Here is a 25,792-nt window from a genome sequence, read left to right as displayed (position 1 = left end):
CATTTCTCAACTTTTCTCTCTTTGATCTATCTTTAGTCAGTTGCCAAACATCTATGTGGCATGCTACCATACACAATAATCAATACTCAAGTCGAGTACCCATTATATAATTTAAGCAGCCAGAAGCAATTTTGATGCACCTCCTATGTGGAGAGGCACGGTATTGAAATCACGACCTCTGCATTTTTATCTTTGTATATCTTGAATGGTGGAGAAATAGCTCAAACATTTAGCTGTTCTTCTATCAAAAGCGCAAACTATTAACTGGGCCACTGTTTTCGATAAAGAAAATTAGCTATCCAATGTTTCTTTGTCTATAATTTTGCATTAATATACCCCCTTTAAAATAATAAAACATCTCAAGGCTCTTCAAAAGTCTTGATTATTGAACCTCATACTCATACTCAATAATCAAGACTTTTGAAGAGCCTTGAGATGTTTTATTATTTTAAAGGGGGTATATTAATGCAAAATTATAGACAAAGAAACATTGGATAGCTAATTTTCTTTATCGAAAACAGTGGCCCAGTTAATAGTTTGCGCTTTTGATAGAAGAACAGCTAAATGTTTGAGCTATTTCTCCACCATTCAAGATATACAAAGATAAAAATGCAGAGGTCGTGATTTCAATACCGTGCCTCTCCACATAGGAGGTGCATCAAAATTGCTTCTGGCTGCTTAAATTATATAATGAAAACTCGACTAAAACCTGGCTTCAACTGTTACGCCAAATAAAATCACATCATTTTAGAATGCAGTATTAGGTAAAACAGAGAGAGAGAAATATAAGGAGAACAAGCAAAACAACTCTTAAACTTTTACCACAGAGAGTTGAATCTTCATCAGATCCATCACGGCAATCATCATCCCCATCACAAATCCACCTACGTGGGATACAGTGTCCATTGCGACATGAAAAGTTGCTGGAGTCACAGGTATGTTTACTTGCTGTAAAAAAAAACATTGTGAAGCATTATAGCTTCTTCTGATAGGCCAGCAATATAGTAAAAAAATGTGCCGCTGGAAAAGCACAGCAGGTCAGCATCCGAGAAGCAAGGGAGTCGACATTTCAGGCATAAGTCCTTCATCAGGAATGAAGGGTTTACACCTGATACATCGACTCTCCTGCCCCTTGAATGCTGCCTGACCTGCTGTGCTTTTGCAGTACCACACATTTCGATTCTGATCTCCAGCATCTGCAGTCCTCACTTTCTCCTAGGCCAGCTATTACAACCTCCAGAGATAAAATGCATCTCTGCTGTGCAACATGCTAGTTAGATGTTTCTTAGTTAAACATCATTCTTTAGAATTGGAAAGCAGAATTTCGAAAGCTTCATGTTCTACTTGCAATTCTTCAAAATTTTAATTTGAGTAATTCATAAACAAAATTCAAAAAATTGTTTGCTTTGATAATGTTGTTTTTAATTCAGAAAATTAAAAGGCTTTAAATACTAGAATTCCCAACTTAACATGTTTTCGAACACCATATTCATTCGTGCAACACCTCCCAATCAATTAAACTGCTTTGAAAATACCACAAAACACTAAATTATCAAACAATGTTCCTGGACTGTTTACTCCAGAACAATAAAATAAAATTACTAGCTATGCTATATTTCAGCTAATTCACTCCTCTTGAGACTTTTATAGCACTTGTGTTAACACGAAACTCAATCAAAATGCTGCATAGAGTCATAGAGATGTACAGCATGGAAACACACACTTTGGTCCAACCCGTCCATGCCAACCAGATATCCCAACACAATCTAGCCCTACCTGCCAGCACCCAGCCCACATCCCTCCAAACCCTTCCTACTCATATACCCATCCAAATGCCTCTTAAATGTTGCAATTGTACCAGCCTCCACCACCACATCCTCTGGCAGCTAATTCCAAATCCGTACCACCCTCTTTGTGAAAAAGTTGCTCCTTAGGTCTCTTTTATATTTTTCCCCTCTCACCCTAAACCTATGCCCTCTAGTTCTGGACGACCCAACCCGAGGGAAAAGACTTTGTCTATTTACTCTATCCATGCCCCTCATAATTTTGTAAACCTCTGTAAGTCCACCCCTCAGCCTCCGATGCTCCAGGGAAAACAGCCCCAGCCTGATCAGCCTCTCCCTATAGCTCAAATCCTCCAACCTTGGCAACATTCCTGTAAATTTTTTCTGAACCCTTTCAAGTTTCACAATATCTTTCCGATAGGAAGGAGACCAGAACTGCATGCAATATTCCAACAGTGGCCTAACCAATGTCCTGTACAGCTGCAACATGACCTCCCAACTCCTGTACTCAATACTCTGACCAATAAAGGAAATCATACCAAACGCCTACTTCACTATCCTATCTACCTGCGACTCCACTTTCAAGGAGCTATGAACCTGCACACCAAGGTCTCTTTGTTCAGCAACACTCCCTAGGACCTTACCATTAAATGTGTAAGTCCTGCTAAGATTTGCTTTCCCAAAATGTAGCACCTCGCATTTATCTGAATTAAACTCCATCTACCACTTCTCAGCCCATTGACCCACCTGATCAAGATCCTGTTGTAATCTGAGGTAACCCTCTTCGCTGTCCAATACACCTCCAATTTTGGTGTCATCTGCATACTTACTAACTTTTGAACAAGTTAGTAAGTATGCAGATGACACCAAAATTGAAAACCATCAATTTTTGTTTATTTATTTTAAATTATAGCATTAAAGCCTAGTACTGAAACTAGACTCTCCTGTTCATTTTGGAAAGTTTTACAAACAAACATATAGCACTGACCAATTGTATAACCAAATGCACTGACAATGAACTCTGGTACTTTGCTCATCTTTAGAATTTTTCATTCAGCTTAATATTTACCAGAAGTGAGACATCACATTTTCTAGAGAAAACAAAATCCAAGAAACAAAGAAGAACAAATTAAATCCCAGTGAGGCTCACAAAAATAAATGAATGATTACTTACAGGTGCAGTTCAGTTCATCTGACCAATCTCGGCAGTCATTGTCCCCATCACATCTCCAAGATAAGCGTATACACATGCCAGTGGCACAAGTAAACTCACCAGTCTTACAGCTGTTCAAAGCTGGAAGGGTTTCAAAGAAGAAGAATTACAATGCCAATAGTTAGATAAGATTTACGCGAAAACAATACATTTGATATGTTTGCATAAAATGGATTGACCTTTGAAAACAAGAGTTCAGATGTCACAATGTGACTTGACAAGAAACATTTTAGTGTGCAGGTAATCTCAATTCCTTTATAGTAATAATATTTTACCTAAAATGAATTTACAGTCTAATGTAATTCCTTAGCATATTTTGCACTGTAATTTATGCGTATGCAGACAGTCTATTGATTGCCAATAACTAACTGCTTTGGAGAATACTTCCATGCCAAAATCAACCATTAGAAGCTTTGAGAGTCATGCTTCTAAAGAATTAATTCTGTTCAAAGCAACAAATTCTTTGCAGCAAGGGCCCACTTCTATCTAACCAGAAACTAAAAATGTACTTCATGTAAGAAGGTGGAAGTGGAAGCACATTTCCAAATTAGAATAAAACAGTCATGGATATTAGCAAAAATAGCTTCTTACAAAAAAAAAGGTGCTTTCATGAGTTAGCCAGGTTTAATATCCTAAAACTTTGGATTCCAGATCAAATAAGAGTATGCTTCTCTATTGTATGCTACAAAATGATTAGTTGTCTTTCAGATCCGGAAACACAAAAATCCAGATAGTTAATGGCCAATCATGAGGGTAAAAAAAAAACATGGTCGAGCACTCTAATATCTCCATAAAACCTTTGTATTAGTTACCCAAATTTCACTGACTTGGATTGGGATAATATCAGCCCAACTGTATGAACACAATAGCCATCTAGTTTTAGATACAGGTAGTTCTTCTATAACACAATGGTTACATTCTTATGCAGCCCCGCATTATAGAAAAATTGAGCTTTAGAATGTTACAACACAGGTAAACCCTCCTGCTTAATTTAAATTAGCGACACAAAAAATTTACCCCATGCAGTAATCTATGAAAATTCAGGAGACCAAGAACTATTTAAAGTAAAAATTAACAACTTTATTTCTTAAAGTGCAACAGAGAATAATTAACTAATAACTATTTACAACTCCTTCCTCTAACCTATCTTTTACTTTCCCCTTCTATAATACTATCCGGATAAAACCCCGCCAAGAAAGATTTACCAAAAATTCATGTTTAAAAACCAGCCAGCTGTCAAATCTTCCATTTGTATCTTCCTCTGTAGATTTTCTTCTTCTTAGGGATTTTTGTTTCACAGATCATTGATAGGTAAAGGTACCTTTAAGAGAGCTGTGTTTCAGGCAGTCTGTATATGCTAGTTGCTTGGCAGTTCTCCCTTCAACTGTTCAACTTTTCCCAGTCTTATACACAAAGCATCGGATTATTTCAATTTTAAAAATATTGTCAATATACTAAATTCAAACATCATTGGAGGTTGGTATTTGGGGCATGATTGGCTGAATTTGATTTTGTTTTTTTTGTCTCATAGCAACTCACCCAGTGCTAGCTGCTGGACCAAATGTTACACTGTAATTCTCCAGCTCTCAGCATGCTTGCTGAGTCCTTCACTCTCTTAAAGGTACAATACACTTTCACACCTTGATAACAAGAAACAGCGCTTAAAGTGTTGGTGCTGTAATCATATTACAGTCAACACTCATTTTAAAAATTTGCACTTTAGAAACAATGCCCCAATTCATCAATTGCGTTACAGCAAATTTACATTAATGAAACGTGCATTATAGCAAAACAACCTGTACACATATTGAATTGATAATGGAAAGGCTTTACCAATTTCAGTCACAGGTATCTAAGCAGATTGCAATGGAGGCCAAGGTGGAATGGGAGTGCAATGGAAGGGAAAATAAATTCATTCAATTAGTGCAAATTCCCTCCAGTTAGTTCCGCAAAAGTCTGGGTTTGGCTCTCCTAGAGACGAAATGGCAAGTGATTAACCAATCACTTGAACAAGCTCAGGGAAATAATTAAGTGAAATACACTTTCAGTTTACTTGGGATACTATTAAAAGGTACCAAAGTGAAGTGACTGGATGCAGGCATTGCTACAGCCAATTAGGTAAAAGTAGGCTAAGGCTCTTTAAGTCACTTACAGCACTGTTCCTCATCACTATCATCCCCACAGTCATCTTCACGATCACATCTGTATGAAATCGGAATGCACATCCCTGATGACCGACATTTAAACTGAGAGTCAGGATCACAAGCAGCCGTTGCTATGAAGAAAAAAAAGGGGAAAATACTCATGCTTACTAAAAATGTATTCTGTAAGTAATAAACTACAAAATAGCACATCCTGTATCAGTAAGCAGACAAAATCCAGCAAGATAACCAAATGTAATTATTAAAAATAAACTTGCTTGACAACAGGAGTCATGTTCAAGGTAAAGATTAACCCTAAATGAGAGGAAGGATAACCTTAAAAATTAAACAGATGAGATATTTCAATAAATCCCACATCTAACAAACATCACAGTGAAGTATTATGAAATGTGGCATTGTACCACAGAGATAACTGCACAACACTTGGCATGGTCATGAAATTCCAACAGTACTTACGGCAATTTCTTTCATCACTATAGTCACCACAGTCATTATCGTTATCACATTTCCAAATGCTGCTGATACATTTTCCATTGGAGCACCTGTACTGGTTAGGCAGACAAGTATGTTCTGTAATAAAATTAACACATGTTTAAGAAACAGTTGAACAGTTCTAGGTTGAAGCAAAAAAGTTCTAATGTTCTCAGGAAGGCAGAGAAAATATAGATATCAGGTAATTTCAAGCTGCTAACAAGACTGGTGATAGCACTGAATAATAAACAATTCTCTCTGCAAGACACTCTTGCTGTTCAATTATTATGTTGGAGTGAGTAGGAGGAGGAATGGGAATGGCAGCATGGAACAAACAAGGGTAATGCATGCAAGGGAAGGAAGAAACAGCCAGCGAGCGAGCGAGTAAGAAGGACATTCCATCAGTCCAGTTTGCTGCACCGTCCACATCTTTGATGAATCATTTTCAAACAAAAAATAGGTTCCTTCTTCTCAACAAACATTAGTTATTTCACTATCTACAGTACAACTGCTGTAGTAAAAACAGAAATTGCTAGAAAGGCTCAGCAGGTCTGGCAGCATCTGTGGAGAGAAATCAGAGTTAATGTTTTGGGTTGAGTTCCTGAGAAGGGTGACTCAACCCAAAACATTACTTCTGATTTCTCTCCACAGATGCTGCCAGACCTGCTGAGCTTTTCCAGCAATTTCTGATTTTGTTTCCGATTTACAGCATCCGCAGTTGTTTTGGCTTTTTACAACTTTAATAATGGCAGCAAGCAGCTTTACCTTAAACTAACATTGCAACTGTGCAGTAAAGGTGAACTTGGAGTTTAATATATTGTAACCTCTCTGGTCTGAAACTCTTGCTCAGAAATTGTTTGAGTAGATCTTAACTGACCTAGGATTATTTTAATATAGTAGTATGGGAGCAGCAATGTGAAGTTACATGTTTGGACAACTAGATTAGATTCCCTACAGTGTGGAAACAGGCCCTTCGGCCCAAAAAGTCCACACCAACCCTCTGAAGAGTAACCTACCCAGACCCATTTCCCTCTGACTAATGCACCTAACACTATGGGCAATTTAGCATGGCCAATTCACCTGACCTGCACATCTTTGGATTGTGGGAGGAAACCGGAGCACCCAGAGGAAACCCACGCAGACACGGGGAGATGTGCAGACACCCGAGGCTGGAACTGAACCTGGGACCCTGGTGCCGTGAGGCAGCAGTGCTAACCATTGAGCCACTAAAACAAGTTTTATTTGCAAAAATATAGTAAAGCAGTACTTCACTTTCAGGTAAGTAAACATTTATAAATTTCCCAATTCATACACCTGTGGTTAGGTATTTGAATATCATTGTCTTAATTTTCTGAATTGTACAAAGTGAGGTCTGCAGATGCTGGACATCAGAGTCAAAAAATGTGGTGCTGGAAAAGCACAGCCAGCCAGGCAGCATCTAAGGAGCAGGAGAATCAACATTCCCTGATGAAGGGCTTATGCTCGAAACATCGACTCTCCTGCTCCTCGGATGCTGCCTGACTAGCTGAGCTTTTCCAGCTCCACACTTTTCAATTCAGAAAATTTCAAAGTTCAGAAATTACTTAGTCTCACACATTCCAGACTAGAGATGCTTCAGTGTAATAGGATTCTACACTTTAAAGATGCACTTGTGTGTTCACATCTGCATTGCTGTTCTGTGACTTCCAATTGGCACAGATGCAAAACTGACAGGATAAAGGAAAATAGATTCTTTATCCAGGCTACTTCACAGTACTTTGTACTGACATAACTTAAAGACTAGCTCCGCTGCCATCTTTAAATCAGGCTTTCTAATGAGTTATCAAACATTAAACAAAAACCACCTGAACTATGACCTCAGTGAGTTAAAATCTGTCCACATGCCTCTCCCTCCACAATCACAGTGCAAATTAGAGCTGAACAACATATACAAGACATTGCCTGCTCCTAACTGATACTGTAACTACAACTGATTTGAGATTGCTAATTAAAGTATAACTAAATCCTCACATTTGTTGCTTCTTGGTGATAGTGACAGAATAATTCAAAAAGTATATTTTAAAAAATTCTTGTATGGGATGTTGGTGTCACTGATAACGCAGCTTTTGTTTCCCATCCCTAAATACCCTTGAACTAATTGATTCGCTAGACCATTTCAGAAGGCAATTAAGAGTCAATGACATTGCTGTGGGTTTGGAGTCACATGGACGTAAGGCCAGGTAAAGACAGCAGATTTCCTTCCTTAAAAAGAATATTAGTGAAACAGAGCAGTTTTAAAAACAATTGATAGTGGTTACGTGTTCACCATTAGGCTAGCTTTTAATTCCAGATTTTTAAAAAAGTGAATTCAAATCTCACCATCTGCCACACTAGGATTTTAACTTTGGACCCCTGATCATTAGCCTGGGTCTCTGGATTGCTAGTCCTGTGACATTATCCTCTACCTCCCCTAAATGTTACACAAGTGTCAAATTTTTATCCATTGTCTGCATGTGAACAGCAAAAGTAAATAGATGAGTGACATAATTAAGTTCAAATACATCACCCATTGAAATTCAATCCAAATCTTCATAAGAGCAGAAAATGCTGGAAACACCAACTAAGGTCAGGCAGAAATAAAACAAAACTTCTAAAGAAATTCAGTAGGTCTGGTACTGTCAGTGGAGTGAGAAATATAGAGTTAACATTGAGTCCAATGTAAATCCAATTATAAGTCTTCTTTTGAATGGAAAACAAACAGTTCATGTGGTCTAGTAATCAAGAAACATTGTCAGATTGCTAACCACACAATAAGTTCTCACCTTGTTTCACACAGATGTTATTTGTTAGTAAGTAGCCACGCGGGCACTCACAATGAATATCTCCAGATGGCAAAACTGTACTCTTCACTCCCTCAGGGCAAACACATCTCTTACCAAAGGGTTTGGGAAGACAAAGCAAGCTGCAGGTCTTCTCCAGACATGCATTCTCCCCTTTAAAATAAATACAAGTTAGTGAAAACCGCATAGCACTTTTATGAACTATTAATGATGGGTGCCAATTTAATATTCATCAGTCTTTTCTCTCCTTGTGCACACGTAAATTTGTTTCATTTCAATATACATTCCTTCTCTGTAGTAACATTCAGGTATGCCAGACAATTTAGCAGCAGCAGAAATAAAAGCAAATACAGTGAAATGAGTCACTAATAACGATTAGTTAAAAATTCCGAAGTGTCATGGTGACCATGTCTCCATGTCTAGCACAGCCATCCACTGTTTTCAGGAAGCCAGCCTTATAAACTATCCTTATATTCTTCCTTTCTACACCTCCAGTCTGGTCTTTCATCTCACCTCTTACCCCTACTTCGTGACCTGGGAGATCTTAGAGCAGAGTATTTATTTGCCTGGAGATTACACCAATGCAACAGACAGTCAGGTGCTTCACTTGGCATAATATTTCAGTTTGTTAGAAACAAGCGTGTAACTTTTTTGGCTAACCCACTATTCACCTCAAAAAAAAACATGCCATTTCAGTCCATGGACATTAAATGGTCCACTGATAATTTGCTCAGCTTATGATTTCTTCCAGCCAGCTAATTTTTGTGTTGACAAAAAATTCTTGGCCTAAATTCAGCTTCTATTGGAAAGCAACAATATACATAACAATCCAATTGTACAGGCCAGAAACACTGCAATGGCTGCTACCTGTTGTCTTGTCTTTGTAGAAAACCTTCATATCCATGACTCCAGTTAAACCAGTAACCAGGGGTTCCACATCTGAGCCATCATGCTTATTTGCTCTAAAGATGCTCATTTCTGACCAATCATCCCAGTAGATCTGATTCTGAAAACAGAAAAATTATTTTCTTAGTCTCACATTAGCAGGAGCATGCCATTCATTCTTAACAAAAAGAATATGCATTTATTTGAGCATGGTTTCAGTCTCAGAACATCACAAAGTACACTTTATATTTGTGAATCACTTCTGAATTACTGATGCACATTGTGCAATAGGGGATTGAAATGTGTAAAACAGGGTTACATAAACAGTAAAATGGAATGAATATGTGTAGACATTGGTTGAACAAGGAAGGGCGGCACAGTGGCTCAGTGGTTAGCACTGCTGCCTCACAGCACAAGGGATCCGGGTTCATTTCCAGCCTCGGGCGACTGTCTGTGTGGAGTTTGCACTTTATTCCCATGTCTGTATGCGTTTTCTCTAGGTGCTCCGGTTTCCTCCCACAATCCAAAGATGTGCATGTGAAGTGAATTAGCCATGCTAAATTGCCCAGTATGATATCTACTACCATAGCGTTAGGTACATTAGTCAGGAGTAAATGTAGGGGAATAGGTCTGGTTGGGTTACTCTTCGGAGGGTCGGTGTGGACTTGTTGGGCTGATGGGCCTGTTTTCACCCTGTAGGGAATCTAATCTATTTGGCACACTGGGAGTACTCTGTGCTACTGATTGGAACCCAGTCCAACATCTCATCGCTCCATCAATCAGTGAATCAAAATCCTGAAACTCCTCTAAAAGTACATTAAAGTAACAACACAACAGGGAAAGCAGCAGTTCAGTGATGCTTCATCACTGCCTCCTAAAGGGCAATAAATACTGGTCTCACCAGTGACATCCATATCCCATGAGTGAGTGAAACAAGTTGCCAGCATCCTGCAATGCAAAATTCCATCAGCAATGCGCCTATATATCAGGTGAGTTTATTTACTTAAAAGTAATGCACGAGGGAATCTCAAAAAACTGTTCTGAAAATTCTGATACTTATGAAGCTAAACCTGCGCAGATCTCAAGAATAGAAATTGGGGCAAACCAAGAGCTAATTAGGCAAATATAAAATTAATATTTACCACACCTAACCATTTAAATTTTTAAAATGAAATTCAAAGCTTTCATTGCTGTTCTATAATTACTGATGTATCAGGCTTAAACAATTAATGACAGTTGGACAGCAAATGCTTAGATGTTTCATTTCTGTAAAACAGTCTTCATCAAAACAGATTTACTTGTCTGTGACAACTTATGGAAGTTAAAAAGACTGCTAAACAGAATTACAAAGGACTAATTCTACTTGTATTGCTTTTCGCCTTGCGTTCAGATAGACTCAAGAAAGCCAAATTTTAAAGGGAGGAACACTGCATTAGGAAAGTTCACTGATTGTTGTTTGTCATGAAGAATGCATCAAGGAGCTGTTGTCCCAAGCTTTTATTTAAATTTTGAAAAATAGGAACAATGCCTGAACGTCCTTTCTGCTGCAGAGGATAGGTCCCTGCATATGAATACCGGTACCTTCCAGCAAAAGCAACATGTTTCTCAAAAGATGTAATTCCATGATAGAATAGCATATTTTGAATAACCTAGAGTATGTTAGTAAGTACGCTAAATCAAGATCAGGCTTATATACATTCAACATACTTTTATTGGGCCTAAAATTTATAACAAATACAACCTTTGTCAATCTGGTTTGCAAGTGACAATGATAGGCCCAGAATGGCAAATCACATACCTTAAAAACACTAATGGCATATGGATGGGGAAGGTTTTGTATCACAACAGATCTCTGATGACCATTGAAATCTGCCCGTTCAATTCGGTCAACATAGGCTTCAGTCCAGTAGATCCAGGTGCCATCCACTGTAATGCCATTAGGCCATTTAATGCCAGTCATGATGATTCGAGTGACATTAGATGCATCCATGCCACTTCTGTAAATGCCTGGTGCACTATCACCCCAATCTGTCCAAAACATCAGGCTATGGAGGAAGTATCAGAACAGAGAAAATTATTTGCCTCACAATATATTACAAAACTAAACCGAGCTGCACTAACATTTTCTATAGCTAAGAACAAATGTCGTTTAGCAACAACAAAGGAAAGCTACTTGCAATGCAGCTTTAAAAAAAACTAAAAACAATGACTGTCCCCTTCCATTGTCTTTGTTCATAATGACTTGGCAGCATTATGTACTTTTAGTTTTCTATGACATTCAAATTTCAGTAAATATGCAAAATGAGAGGACTTTTAACCTAGATTACTTACTAGAGTAACCACAAGTCTACACACTTCCAATGAAAACAGATGGGACTCTGTGGATCAAATGGACAGATCAGCAACACTTCCACCATATAACATCCTCTAAATCAAGTCATCAAATAACAGCAGGCGGAGACACAATCCCTTGCAGACAGGGAAGTAAATCTGGGGTGCGAGTCTGTCTAAAGTCTAAAGCAGCAGTAATGCAGTTTCCCTGGGATCACTGCCAGTCTCTCATATGAAGCACAGAAACCATGGGCACAAGAGGACAAGTCATGACCACATGTTTTAGCTTCTGCTAACTGCAACAAAATCTCCAGTTATTTACAAGATGGTGTGCCAGGTCACATTACCATTTAATCAAACATGTTTTCCTCATCTGCACTGGCTGTGATTTATGGCAATAGCAGAAAGGAAGGTTAAAATGACAGAGGGGTGCAGTGCAGGTTAGCTTTATATTTCAGCATCTGAAACCCTAATCAAAAAAGATTCTAATAAAATGTAAAAATGGTCTCCTGCAGTGCCCTCATTAGACTCATGCTAAGCAGTGAGTTGAGACCTGGAAGGAGACCCCTGCCTGTTTCCTGAGCCTCGAGGTAAAGCAACACAACTTAAGGGAGGAAGAAATTATTCACATGAGGCGATCCTAACTGAATAACAGGTCTTACTGAAACAATATCCTGTTTCATTCTGCTACAGGATCGCTCTGTCATAACATCACTTTGCATGGTTTGGGGTCAAATTTTGTTTGGTAAATCACGTCAATAAAATGCTATGGGTTATCTGACTGCATCAAAGATGGTATTTAAATGCAAATTGCTCGAGGAAGAATCTTCCTTTTTTGCCAAGTCTAAAGCAAAGCGCAGGGCTCAGAAAAATGGTATGCAAATGAGCTTTATTGTATATTGATACAAGGTCATTCAATAATAATTAAGCTGAACTTCGTAGGAATACCACTTACAGACGCTGCAAGGAAGATGCAGGCACAGAAACCCTATCTGGCAGTGCCAAGCAACTGATTAACCTGTCCTCCAACCAGAAGGTTAGTGTATTTAGCTAGGTTTCTGGTGTTTACTGAAAGAATGGCTACTGGAGTCACCAGGCTGAACAGCCACTGCTCCCAAAACATTGGCCTCAGCAGGACCATCGGTGCACGTGCAATAAGTGTGATGTTATTACTTAGGGAGTGTAGCGATGCTGGTCATGCAAGCATGGATCCAATTTCACCCATGGACGCTTGCTGCTGTAATTAACATCACTGGGACCATCTGTGCATGTGACCAATTTACTGGCCTTCTTTGTAATTATTGTGGAATGATAAGCACAAATGCAAAGATAGAAAAGTGACCATTTATTTCAATGCAAAATTAGTCTATCAGGGTTATTTTGAAAATTTCTGTACATCCGACTGGGAACAAACAATGGGTCAATGAGCTGGAAATTCTACATGAGAAAGCCACAGCAATAGATGGAGGACGGGAAAAATTTCTGGCTGTGAGAGCTGCTCCTTTTTTTGAGGTACTTTAGGTGTTGGAGGTGATTTCCTCGAATTCCAGGAGCAGCAATTACTGTTTTATATGCTGGTGCATTGTTTTGGAACTTTGGAAAAAGAAAGTCAAAACAACAGCAGTTTTAAAAGGGAGAAGAGCAGACAAAGGAAGCATATGGTGAGGGCAGTGCAGGAGACAGAGAGAGAGATAGAGAGAGAATCTGCACAGTTACCGCCTTTGCTGTTTGAATTTGTGGATTGCTGGACATCGGAATGCATCTGGGAAAAGTAATAAACAGTGAAATTCACAACTAATCTTGGAGGAACTGTTGGGCGAAGTTCACAGCACAGAATCAGATAAGTTAATTGTTGTTTTAAGTCTGTCCAAGAGAAAGGCTGCAGTAGTGAGTACAGTGGATTCTTTCTTGATTATATCTTTTTGGAGATAAGTCTCTTGATTAAACTTAAAATATAAGCCATAGCTATTAATTTAACCTGGGGCAGTGTTTGTAGAGGAATAAGACGGTGTCATTTTCTGGGTCTGTAGATTGTGAAGGAACAAAAATGGCCTTTGCAGTGATATGTACTTCTTGTCAGATGTGGGAGATTAAAGAGAGTTTAAGGGTTACTGCTGATTATATTTGCCATAAATGCTGTTAGATGCGAATCTTATCAGATCGAGTGGATCGGTTGGAGAGACAGATAGAAGTGATGAGGCATTTGCAACAGCAACGTATGTGATGGATGGCAGTTATAGGAAGGGGGGGCAAGTCTCAGATGCAGTCACATAGATGGGTTAACTCCAGGAAGGGTGAGAGAAGTCAGCATCTAGGGCAGGAGTCTTTTGTGAATATACCCATTTCAAACAGGTATGCTGTTTTGGAAAATGTAGGGGGTGATGGATTCTCAGGGGAACGTAGCATGAACAGCGAAGTTTCTGGTATTGAGACTGGCTCTAATGCAATGAGGGGTACGTCAGTTTCCAAGAGATCAATTATGTCAGGGAATTCTGTCATCTGAGGTACAGACAGACGTTTCTGTGGCTAGCAGAGAAAAAGCAGAATGGTGTGTTGTTTCCTTGGTGCCAGGATGTCTCAGGAGAGGATGCAGAAAGTTCTCACGGGGGAGAGGGGCTAGCAAGAGGTCATTGTCCACATTGGAACCAACGATATAGGAAGGGAAAAGGTTGAGATTCTGGAGAGAGATTACAGAGAGTTAGGCAGGAATTTAAAAAGGAGGTCCTCAAGGGTAGTAATATCTGGATTACTCCCAGTGCTACGAGCTACTGAGGGCAGGAATAGAAGGATAGAGCAGATGAATGCATGGCTCAGGAGCTGGTGTATGGGAGAAGGATTCACATTTTTGGATCATTGGAATCTCTTTTGGGGTAGAAGTGACCTGTACAAGAAGAACAGATTGCACCTAAATTGGAAGGGGACTAATATACTGGCAGAGAAATTTGCTAGAAGTGCTTGGGAGGATTTAAACTAGTAAGGTGGGGGGACCCAAGGAGATAGTGAGCAAAGAGACGGGTACAGCTGAGAACAGAAGTGAGTCAAACAGTCAGGGCAGGCAGGGACAAGATAGGACTAATAAATTAAACTGCATTTACTTCAATGCAAGGGGCCTAACAGGGAAGGCAGATGAACTCAGGGCATGGTTAGGAACATGGGAATGGGATATCATCGCAATTACGGAAACATGGCTCAGGGATGGGCAGGACTGGCAGCTTAATGTTCCAGGATACAACTGCTACAGGAAGGATAGAAAGGGAGGCAAGAGAGGGAGTGGCATTTTTGATAAGGGATAGCATTACAGCTGTGCTGAGGGAGGATATTCCCGGAAATACATCCAGGGAAGTTATTTGGGTGGAACTGAGAAATAAGAAAGGGATGATCATCTTATTGGGACTGTATTATTGACCCCCCCAATAGTCAGAGGGAAATTGAGAAACAAACTTGTAAGGAGATCTCGGCTATCTGTAAGAATAATAGGGTAGTTATGGTAGGGGATTTTAACTTTCCAAACATCGACTGGGACTGCCATAGTGTTTAAGGTTTAGGTGGAAGGGAATTTCTTAAGTGTGTACAAGAACATTTTCTGATTCAGTATGTGGATGTACCTACTAGAGAAGGTGTAAAACTTGACCTACTCTTGGGAAATAAGGCAGGACAGGTGACTGAGGTGTCAGTGGGGGAGCACTTTGGGGCCAGCAACCAAAATTCTATTCGTTTTAAAATAGTGATGGAAAAGGATAGACCAGATCTAAAAGTTGAAGTTCTAAATTGAAGAAAGGCCAATTTTGACAGTAATAGGCAAGAACTTTCGAAAGCTGACTAGAGGCAGATGTTTGTTGGAATTTGGGAAGCCTTTGGAAAGGAGAAGCCTTCAGAAATGAGATAACAAGAATCCAGAGAAAGTATATTCTTGTCAGGGTGAAAGGAAAGGCTGGTAAAAAAGGGAATATGCTGGATGACTAAAAAAATTGAGGGTTTGGTTAAGAAAAAGAAGGAAGCATATGTTAGGTATAGACAGGATAGATCGAGTGAATCCTTAGAAGAGTATAAAGAAAGTAGGAGTATACTTAAAAGGGAAATCAGGAGGGCAAAATGGGGACATGTGATAGCTTTGGCAAATAGAATTATGGAGAATCCAAAGGGTTTTTACAAATATATTAAGGACAAAAGGGTAACTAGGGAGAGAATAGGGCCCCTCAAAGATCAGCAAGGTGGCCTTTGTGTGGAGCCACAGAAAACGGGGGAGATACTAAATGAATATTTTGCATCAGAATTTACTGTGGAAAAGGATATGGAAGATATAGACTGTAGGGAAATAGATGGTGACACCTTGCAAAATGTCCAGATTACAGAGGAGGAAGTGCTGGATGTCTTGAAATGGTTAAAAGTAGATAAATTCCCAGTACCTGATCAGGTGTTCCCGAGAACTCTGTGAGAAGCTAGAGAAGTGATTGCTGGGCCTCTTGCTGAGATATTTGTAAGATTGATAGTCACAGATGAGGTGCTGGAAGAATGGAGGTTGGCAAATGTGGTACCGCTGTTTAAGAAGGGCGGTAAAGACAAGCCAGGGTTCTATAGACCGGTGAGCCTGACCTCAGTGGTGGGCAAGTTGTTGAAAGGAATCCTAAGGGACAGGATGTACATGTATTTGGAAAGGCAAGGACTGATGAGGGATAGTCAACGTGGCTTTGTGAGTGGGAAATCATGTCTCACAAACTTGATTGAGTTTTTTGAGGAAGTAACAAAGAGGATTGATGAGGGCAGAGCAGTACATGTGATCTATATGGACATTCTTGTCAGGGTGAAAGGAAAGGCTGGTAGATATAGGGAATATGCTGGATGACTAAAGAAATGTGATTTATAAGGTGTTCGACAAGGTTCCCCATGGGAGACTGTTTAGCAAGGTTAGATCTCATGGAATACAGGGAGAACTAGCCATTTGGATACAGAACTGGCACAAAGGTAGAAGACAGAGGGTGCTGGTGGAGGGTTGTTTTTCAGACTGGAGGCCTGTGACCAGTCGAGTGCCACAAGGATAGGTGCTGGGCCCTCTACTTTTTGTCCTTTACATAAATCATTTGGATGCGAACAGAGGTACAGTTAGTAAGTTTGCAGATGACACCAAAATTGGAGGTGTAATGGACAGCGAAGAGGGTTATAACAGGATCTGGACCAGATGGGCCAAAGGGCTGAGAAGTGGCAGATGGAGTTTAATTCAGATAAATGCGAGGTGCTGCATTTTGGGAAAGCAAATTTTAGCAGGACTTATACACTTAATGGTAAGGTCTTAGGGAGTGTTACTGAACAAAGAGACCTTGGAGTGCAGGTTCATAGCTCCTTGAAAATGGAGTTGCAGGTAGATAGGATAGTGAAGGCGGCGTTTGGTATGATTTCCTTTATTGGTCAGAGTATTGAGTTGGGAGGTCATGTTGCAGCTGTACACGACATTGGTTCGGCCACTGTTGGAATATTGCGTGCAATTCCGGTCTCATTCCTATTGGAAAGATGTTGTGAAACTTGAACGGGTTCAGAAAAGATTTACAAGGATGTTGTCAGGGTTGGAGGATCTGAGCTACAGGGAGAGGCTAAACAGGCTGGGGCTGTTTTCCCTGGAGCGTCGGAGGCTGAGGGGTGACCTTATAGAGGTTTACAAAATTATGAGGGGCATGGATAGGATAAATAGACAAAGTCTTTTCCCTGGGGTCGGGGAGTCCAGAACTAGAGGGCATAGGTTTAGGGTGAGAGGGGAAAGATATAAAAGAGACCTAAGGGACAACTTCTTCACGTAGAGGGTGGTACGTGTATGGAATGAGCTGCCAGAGGTTGTGGTGGAGGCTGGTACAATTGCAACATTTAAGAGGCATTTAGATGGGTATATGAATAGGAAGGGTTTGGAGGGATATGGGCCGGGTACTGGCAGGTGGGACTAGATTGTGTTGTGATAGCTGGTTGGCATGGACGGGTTGGACTGAAGGGTCTGTTTCCATGCTGTACATCTCTATTTACTCTAAATGGAACAGCTCTTTCTTGACTAAGGAGGTCTGCAGATACTGAAGCTCCTGCAATACAGTCTTGTGCCACTTGATGGCATCAGTACTTCTGATTTTAAATGTCAGTGCCTGTCAGCCCCCTCTAGCGTTTGGGACATTCAGCCTCAAATCAGTCACATTCACAGATACTAAAAAGAGCAATCCACCCACAGCTAACATTTATAACTTCATTTCCCAATAACAGCCAATGCTAAGAAGTGAACTCTCCACATTCTGCAAGTGTAGCTCTCTCATGAGAAGATACCAGGCTTAATTCTCAAACTAGAGTTAATCTATTTTAGCTGCAGCAGTGCTTTATAACACAGAACAGTACAGTACAGTACAGGAACAAGTCCTTCAGCGCATGATGTTCTGCCGGACATGACACCAAATTAAACTAATCCCTTCTGCCTGCCCTTGGTCCACATCCTTCCATTCAGAGAGCCATGTAGTACAGAAACAGGCCCTTCCTGGCCCAACCACTCCATGCCAATTAATTCTTTGCATGTTCATGCACTTATCTAAAAGTCCCTTAAACACCCCTGTCGTACCTGCCTCCAGACTTCTACCACTCTGTAAAGAAAATTTGCCTCTCACATTTACTTTGAATATTCCCTCCCCAACCTGAAATGCATGTCCCCCAGTATTAAGCATTTCGACTTTGGTAAAAAAGATTACTGACCATCAATCCTATCCATACATCTCAATTTTATACATTTCTATCAAGTCTCCCCTCAGCATCTGCCGGCCCAGATAAAACAACCTGAGATTTTCTCGCCTCTCCTTATAGCTCATACTTTGGTATTCTTTGCTAAAAGAAGGACAAAGTTGGGTGCATGGTTTAAAACTTAAGGGCTGTCCTTTTAGGATGGAGATGAGGCAAAATTTTGAGGGAACACTCTGCCTCAGAAGACAATGGAGGTGGAGTCATTGAATCCCTTTCAAGGTGGAGGGAGATAAATTCTCGTTAGATAAGAGAACCAAAAGGTTATTGGGGGGTAGGTGGGAATGTGAAATTCAAAAGACAAACAGATTGGCCACAAATTTCTACTGAACGATGGAGCAGGGTCAAAAGGCTGAAAAGCCTACTCCTGCTCTTAATTCATGTGCTATAATGTTCCTCAATACTATCATGGATTGGAAGCTATATATGACTATTACTGGTCATTGTTTCTTATTAGAAATTGCATCTCAAAATGGACCTTTGAATTTTTCTGACAAACTGCAATATTAAACACAAGGTTAAGCTCATTTCCAGAAGCTCACCCTTCATTAGGAACTAGCACAAGTGCCCGTGGATGGTCTAATACAGTGGAATTCAGCAGAGTAAGACGAAGGTCTCCATCAGGGTTTGAAACCTAAGAAAATAAATTTTAAAAAGAAACAAATTATTTATCTTTACTTGGACCCAAATATCATTCTCTGCCAAAAGAAGATTTGTAAGAGTAAGTGCTATTATAACAGATTGATACGAAAAACATTGCACTGGACTAATTTACTGGATTTTTTTTGAATAAACTCAATTCAGCTACAATAATAAAATTCAACTTCAAACCACTCCAAAATTAGGTAATAACTAGTTCACGCAGAGTCAATGTTCCAAGTTTGACATTGATAAATCAAATCAGAATACACTGGTTTAATTTTTGTAGAATTTTATGTTAAGGTGAACACTGAAGAACATTCATTAATACTTCTGTTTCACGTGAAACATACTAAAACATACTAAAAGTCCCTCCATACAACACAAGAAACATCTTTACTTTGCAGTAGGATGTGCCATACACATGATTTGCATGTTGCAAACTAGTCATTTTATGGAACAATTTTTAAAAAATGTCAAGTTATATAGTAATTACAATAGAAATTTTGGTGCTGTGGAAGTATATCCACTTAGGATTAGGTTAAAAAAACCCACTAAATATATCGCACTTGGGACTTTGAGCAGTCTGAGAAAACCAATATCAATGCAATCTGGTCATTTTGTGAAAGGTTGAGAAATAGTACTTTTGGCTATGACATTGTTTTGTTTCCTTTCCTGTCTAATAAGGGAACATGATCACGTTTCTAAAACCATATTCAAGGCCACATAGCAAGACAGCAGAGTCTGCTGTTGAGTCATAAAATCCATGGGTCTATTCCACCAGCAGAAAGTAGGGTCTAAAGGCAGAGAAACAACATGTTAGTCGGAGTCTGCACTGCTGACCACTGTTCACAGCTCTTTGTTGAATTGGAGGAATTAAAGGCAGGACCAGATTTGTACTTTGCTGATAAATTAGGAATGTGCTATTTGACTAGCCAGGCTGAAGAAACTGTAATTCACCATAAAATCTCAAACTTCAGATCAGAAAGAGGAACAAAAGGTTTTTTATGTTTAAGAAAAAGTCAGTTATATCTCATTTCAGTTTCTAAACCATGTGGTAGTTCATTCTAATTTTTCTTCACATACTAGCAATATTCAATCATTTATATCCATTCATGGAATATGGGCAAGGTGGCTAAGTCAGCTTTTATGGCTTATCTCGAATTACCCAGGCAACAGGTAAGAATCAACCTCATTGCTAGGAGGTCTAGAATCTTGCATAGATCAGTAAAAATAGCAGATTTCCTCCCCTAAACGACCTTAGTGAACCACATAGGTTTTATAACAAATCAGCTGCCAAACCCTGGTCACCAGTACGGTAATATTTTTGACATACAGATTCTTCTTGAATTCAAATTTCACCATCTGCTACGGTGGGACTCGAACCAGTGTCCTCAGAACTTTATTCTCAGTTTACAGGCTAACATTCCAGTGACACAACCACTATGTCACCACCTCCACACTCGCTCCTCGGACTGATTTAATGCACGGTTTTCACAACTCGCTCAGCAAGCAAATTAAAAAAGGCTAAACTTCAGCTTTCAAATAAATTGCAGTCAATTTAATGACAAACAATTTCACAAAATTACTTGTTTACATATAACATTTTGGACGATAAAGACTATATTGACCTTATTTCAAGTGCACCTTAATGGCTTCACAGAAGTCATACTGATAACATTACCTAGCATGGTGACAAAACGTCTGCATGACAACCCACCAGCTTGGCAAACACCTAACAATCGCAGATCTTAATCCATTACGGAAATGAGAATTAATCTAGCATTAATTATACTATTTGCTGGCATACTATAAATTATGCTGTAAAGTAATTTTACCCAGCCCTTTCATTCACATTACATTAACTCATATCACTTGCAATGGCTTAGTGGATTAATACAATGCCACGTTGCTACCATTGACACTTTGGGTCCTGTTATTGAGATGTTAAGTTATAGGCCAAGAACAGGTTCCATTCAATCACTTTGCCTTATAGGGATGAGCCTTGCTCAGCTTCTAACCAATGCTTGAGTGGGACATTGGCAATAAACAGTGAAATTAAACTACATATTACTTGCCTCGAGTTTCTTAGCTCCTGCATCTATCCAGTAAAGAAGTTTGCTGATGGGATCAAAGGCCAATGCTTCCACAGTTTGTAGATCATCTTTGATTATTATATCCTGGCTTGTGTTTCCATTTAAGCACAAACGCTGTTTAGAGAAGAAAAATGTGATTAGGTACCTCAACAAGTTGAGAACTACAATATAACAAAGCATCACTGGATTACCATAAAAAAGCTTTCAATCCCTTTTGCACATCAGTAACAAATCTTAAAAATGTAAATCCTATGTGAAACTATATTATTAATGCAGAGATTAAACTTATGCCTTGGTACCCACAAGTAAGAGAAAGTCTGGATTATTATATTCATTAGATCCAGAGAGCAGAACTTGAAAGACAAGTTAAATGAAAAGTTGCAATTCAAATTTTCCATCTAACAAAAGGGAAAAAGAAAAATTTGCGGTGCCATACATCTCAAAACAAACTCTAAAATATTCAATTCCATTTCCGGGTGATACTGGGGTTTCAAAATTCAAGGCAATAGTCACGATATCTGTAGTTCAAAACCAGTTTAAGCTTGACGTTAAACTGTGCATGCTCTATAATTTGAATAGGGATTAGCATTTCAAATATGACCAGCATCAATCTCTTAAAACGCAAGCAGTGGCTGGAGTTCAGCTAACTGTAGTCCAGATGTGATCAGATTCCATATGCCCAACTAAGGTAACAAAACATTAGCTACCAATGCAGTTAACGTGTCAACAAAATTCTATATGAATTTCTGTTCATCCAATTGTGCTTTTTTTCCTCCCTTTCTTGTTTTCCCCATTCCTCTGGGTGTACCTCTCTACCTCGATAGCACAGGATCCTCCTCCATTCTCAGATCAACACAACTGTATTTCCTCAGTGCTGCTACAAAACTGATGACTAGCTATGCATGTGTTGACACAACAATGCAATAACTACAGATCTTGTGGTCTCAAAGAACAAGGGACCTTTCACATCTTGTTATTAGGCATGTAGAGTAGTTCAATAAAGTTTTATAGCAGAAAACTTTACTACCTGTAGCATATGAAGTACTATAAAATGAAAGTTTACACAGTCAACCTTATTTCACTCATGAGGGAGTTAAAGGTCTTGCCTCTTAACAAAACTATTATTGATGCAACGTTCTTGACAATATTAAGGAAAGAATTAAAGCCGGTTACTGAAAATCTAGGGTTAACATGATTCAAATAGCGCTGTTAAGAGTCAGGGCTTTGTTCGTGATTTTCTCTTTGCTAGAGGTCACGAGAAGGGCAAATAAGTATACAAATTGACCTAAGAGTTTCTTGACCCCTACTTTTCCTCAGCAACTAAGTCCTGGACAAGCAAGTCCATGAGCAAACCTTCTCAACCGGAGGTCTGTAAATGAGCAATTGACAGCCAGCTAAAGGATTCGACTCCCCACAGGCCAGAAGACTGGACCGCGTGGCAGGTGAAAGAAAAAAACCAACAGGGAAATCAGGATGACGTGCCTGGCATGTTAGAGAAGTTGACTGGCCAGCAGCCTCCTGGGGGGTATGACTCGCGCGGACGAGAAGGTTACTGGACAGCAATGTAAGTCTTTATTTGGTGTTTGATCGGTTAAGCTTTCAAGCAGGTAGGGTTGGGGAGTTATTGCCCTTCTCCACACTCATGCACTAAATGTCAAGCAGAGGAATCTTTTAGGCCACAGGAGGAAGCCATTCAGCTGAACAAGTTTGTGCTAGCCCCAAAAAGGAACAATCCTGTTAGTCCCACTTCCACAATCAAACTTAAACTCCAGGGATCATTTCTTTAAAATGCACAATTTCTGTTGGAAATTACTGACTGCTTTCACTTTCACTACCTTGGTCAGCAGCAAGTTCCAGTAATTATCACTCACTGTGAAAAATATCTTCCTCACACTTCCCTTGCCCAAAATCTAAATCTGTACTCCCTAATCCTGTACCAAAAACTAATGGGAAAAAAAATTCCTTGTCTAATTTATTTAAACCTGCAAAGGACCATTTTTGTAACATTGGAAATTATCTAACATGAACATGCATGATATTTATTAAAGTATTCAAAATGAGTCAATGTATGCAACATTCACAATCAAAATAAATAACTGCCCAAATGTTTCTCCAAACTCCCTCAAAATCTATGCGAGACATCTAACAAGTGATCATTAACAGGATAAAAGATAAAATTTCAGTGTATGATAGCACAGTGGTGCTATTACTGAACTAGTAAGCCCAGACTAACACTCTGGAGAAATGAGTTCAAATCCTACCAAGTAGCTGGGAAATTTAAATTCAAATAGTTTCAATAAATTTTTGACATAAAAAGTTAGTCTCTTAATAAACAAAGCAGATGCCATCCCGCCAATGTGAAAAACCCAATTAGTTCACTAATAAAACCACAAGTTATAGGAACAGAAGTAGGCCATTCAGCCTCTCAAGTGCACTCACCATTCAATAAGTCATGGCTGATCCAACATTCCTTACATTTATGTAACGTTTTTCAGGGAAAGAAATCTGCTACCCTCATCTGGTCTGACCACGGGACTACAGATCCACAGTAATGTGGTGAACTCTTAGTACCCTCTGCAAACCACTCCAGATAGTACTTTACCACATGCACTGCAGCAAATCAAGCTGCCAACTCACTCTCAAAGACAATGTGGACGAGCAATAAAGTGCTTTGCCAACAGCACTCTCAGTCCATGGAAAAAAAAACTAGCTTACAAAAAAAAAGAGGGCATCAGTTGGAAAATATTACATTAAAATATTAAAAATCACAAAAGCACTAGCAATGCTTCCAAATAAATCTGTTGGACTATCACCTGCGGTTGTGTGATTGTTAACTTTGTATACCCCAGTCGAATACCAGCATCTCCAAATCATCATTAAAATATAATTTACTTGCTGCATTAAAATAAATTAGCATGCACCACACACAAAATGCACGACAGCCACTCCCAAGGCTCTTCACCAACACTTTCCAAACTTGAAATCCTTTCCAGACAAATGGAACAGATGTATGGAATCATCGGAACTTGCAAGCTCCCCTCCAAATCATGGACAATCCCAACTTGGACCCAGCACCATTCATCTGTGGTCACTGGGTCAAAATCCAAGAACTATTACCATGTGGTCTGCAGCAGTTCATGAAACTTGCTTTACACCATCTTCAGGGAGAATTAAGAATGGACAATAAATGCTAGCCTTAATAGAGAAACTCACATTTCAAAAAGTCCTAAAACTTTACATACTGTTATACTCTCACCTCAAGACTAGGTGCTCACCTGGATAACATCCTGTGAAATATCTGCCCAATATATGCAGTTGTTTTCATAATCAAAATCCAAAGATACAGTGCCTCGCAGACCCTGAAGTGGTAGTACCTCATCTGTGCCCTTGGAAAGATCATAGCGATGAATAGAGCTCCTTAGAGCATAAAGTAGGAACTCATTTTCCTCTGCAATCAAAAACAAATGTTAATGCCTTAACTATTTAGATGATGCAAAGAGAGAGAATATAAACTCTCCAATAATAAACAATTATAAAAAAGCTTCGTTAAGGATATTACCTTTGTAACTTGTATTCATTCCCGCATGCAAACACTTCGCTTCCTGCTGTTTTGGTTTGCCTCCTTTTATGCCCCTGTAAATGGCCTCTCCTTGGACCCTCCCAAATTCTCATCTACATGCTGCCCCTCAGCTACATTATTTCAAAATAACAGGCTCTTCAGGTACACTGATAGCAATGCTCAGCTCTCCCTCACCTGATCCTTCCACTATACCAAACTATCACCCTGCATTAGTTTGACATCTAATGATGCAGAAGCAGAAATTTTATCCAACTAAACATGGACACTAGCTTCAGCCCCACCACCAACTGCCCAAGCTATCAACTTTATTTGTCCTGACCACACTGGTGTCATGAGTTTCTGATCACTTATCCATTAAGACTGCCTAATCCATTCCCGTAAATTGTCCAATTCAACTATTGAGTCAGCTCATCTACTGCTAAAGTGTTCACCCATATCTTTATTAGCTCTAGCCATCATTGTTTGAATGCTTCCCTTACTGGTCTCCCATCTTCACACTACAAAAAATTGAGGTTAAACAAAATTCTGCTACCTGTTTTCTGAAGTGTACCAAGTCCCAATCACACATTACTCCTGTGCTTGCTGACCTTCACGATTGCCAGCTAGCAACACATGGATTTTGAAATTCTCACTCTGATTTTAAAAGCCCATCATGGTCCAACCCTCCCCTGTCTTGGTAAATTACTCCAGCACTTTGTGCTAGTCCAACCCTAGCTTCTTATGGATACTCCTGATTTTAAGCTGGCTCGTGGTGGTAACCATCCTTTTTGTTACCTTGACCACAAGCTCTGGAATTCCCCCATAAAACTCTGTGGCTCTTGACCTCATTATTTTCCTCTAACGTACCCTTTAAATGCCCACCCTTTGACCATGGTTTTGCTCTCCTGCCCTAATATCTTTTTATGCAGTTGGATTTTAATTATTTTAAATAACACTCCTGTGAAGTAGCCTAGAATATTATACTGCACTGAAAGGTGCTACACAAATGTAAGTTGCTGTTGTTTTTACATTGGCCATTTAATTTCTGCTCACTGACAGTACTCTCAGAAGAATAGGTAA

At 39.4% G+C, this 25,792-nt stretch overlaps 1 protein-coding gene across 2 annotated transcripts in view; it reads right to left on the bottom strand.

Annotated features, from left to right (window-relative positions):
- Positions 1-25,792, bottom strand: part of sorl1 (sortilin-related receptor, L(DLR class) A repeats containing) — a 195,923-nt gene that overhangs the window by 55,168 nt on the left and 114,963 nt on the right. For both annotated transcript variants that reach the window (XM_072593453.1, XM_072593454.1), the window contains exons 17-26: positions 24,429-24,601; positions 21,136-21,267; positions 18,961-19,052; positions 11,133-11,379; positions 9,317-9,455; positions 8,432-8,602; positions 5,616-5,729; positions 5,150-5,272; positions 2,959-3,078; positions 823-948 (exon numbers count right to left, since the gene is read on the bottom strand). In XM_072593453.1, coding sequence (XP_072449554.1) covers positions 823-948; positions 2,959-3,078; positions 5,150-5,272; positions 5,616-5,729; positions 8,432-8,602; positions 9,317-9,455; positions 11,133-11,379; positions 18,961-19,052; positions 21,136-21,267; positions 24,429-24,601 — 1,437 coding nt within the window. The remainder of the gene's footprint in view (positions 1-822; positions 949-2,958; positions 3,079-5,149; positions 5,273-5,615; positions 5,730-8,431; positions 8,603-9,316; positions 9,456-11,132; positions 11,380-18,960; positions 19,053-21,135; positions 21,268-24,428; positions 24,602-25,792) is intronic.

Source organism: Chiloscyllium punctatum, chromosome 23 (assembly GCF_047496795.1).
Source record: "Chiloscyllium punctatum isolate Juve2018m chromosome 23, sChiPun1.3, whole genome shotgun sequence".
Taxonomy (NCBI): domain Eukaryota; kingdom Metazoa; phylum Chordata; class Chondrichthyes; order Orectolobiformes; family Hemiscylliidae; genus Chiloscyllium; species Chiloscyllium punctatum.
The sequence above is the reverse complement of the archived record's forward strand: the minus strand, read 5'-3'. Positions and strand labels throughout refer to the sequence as shown.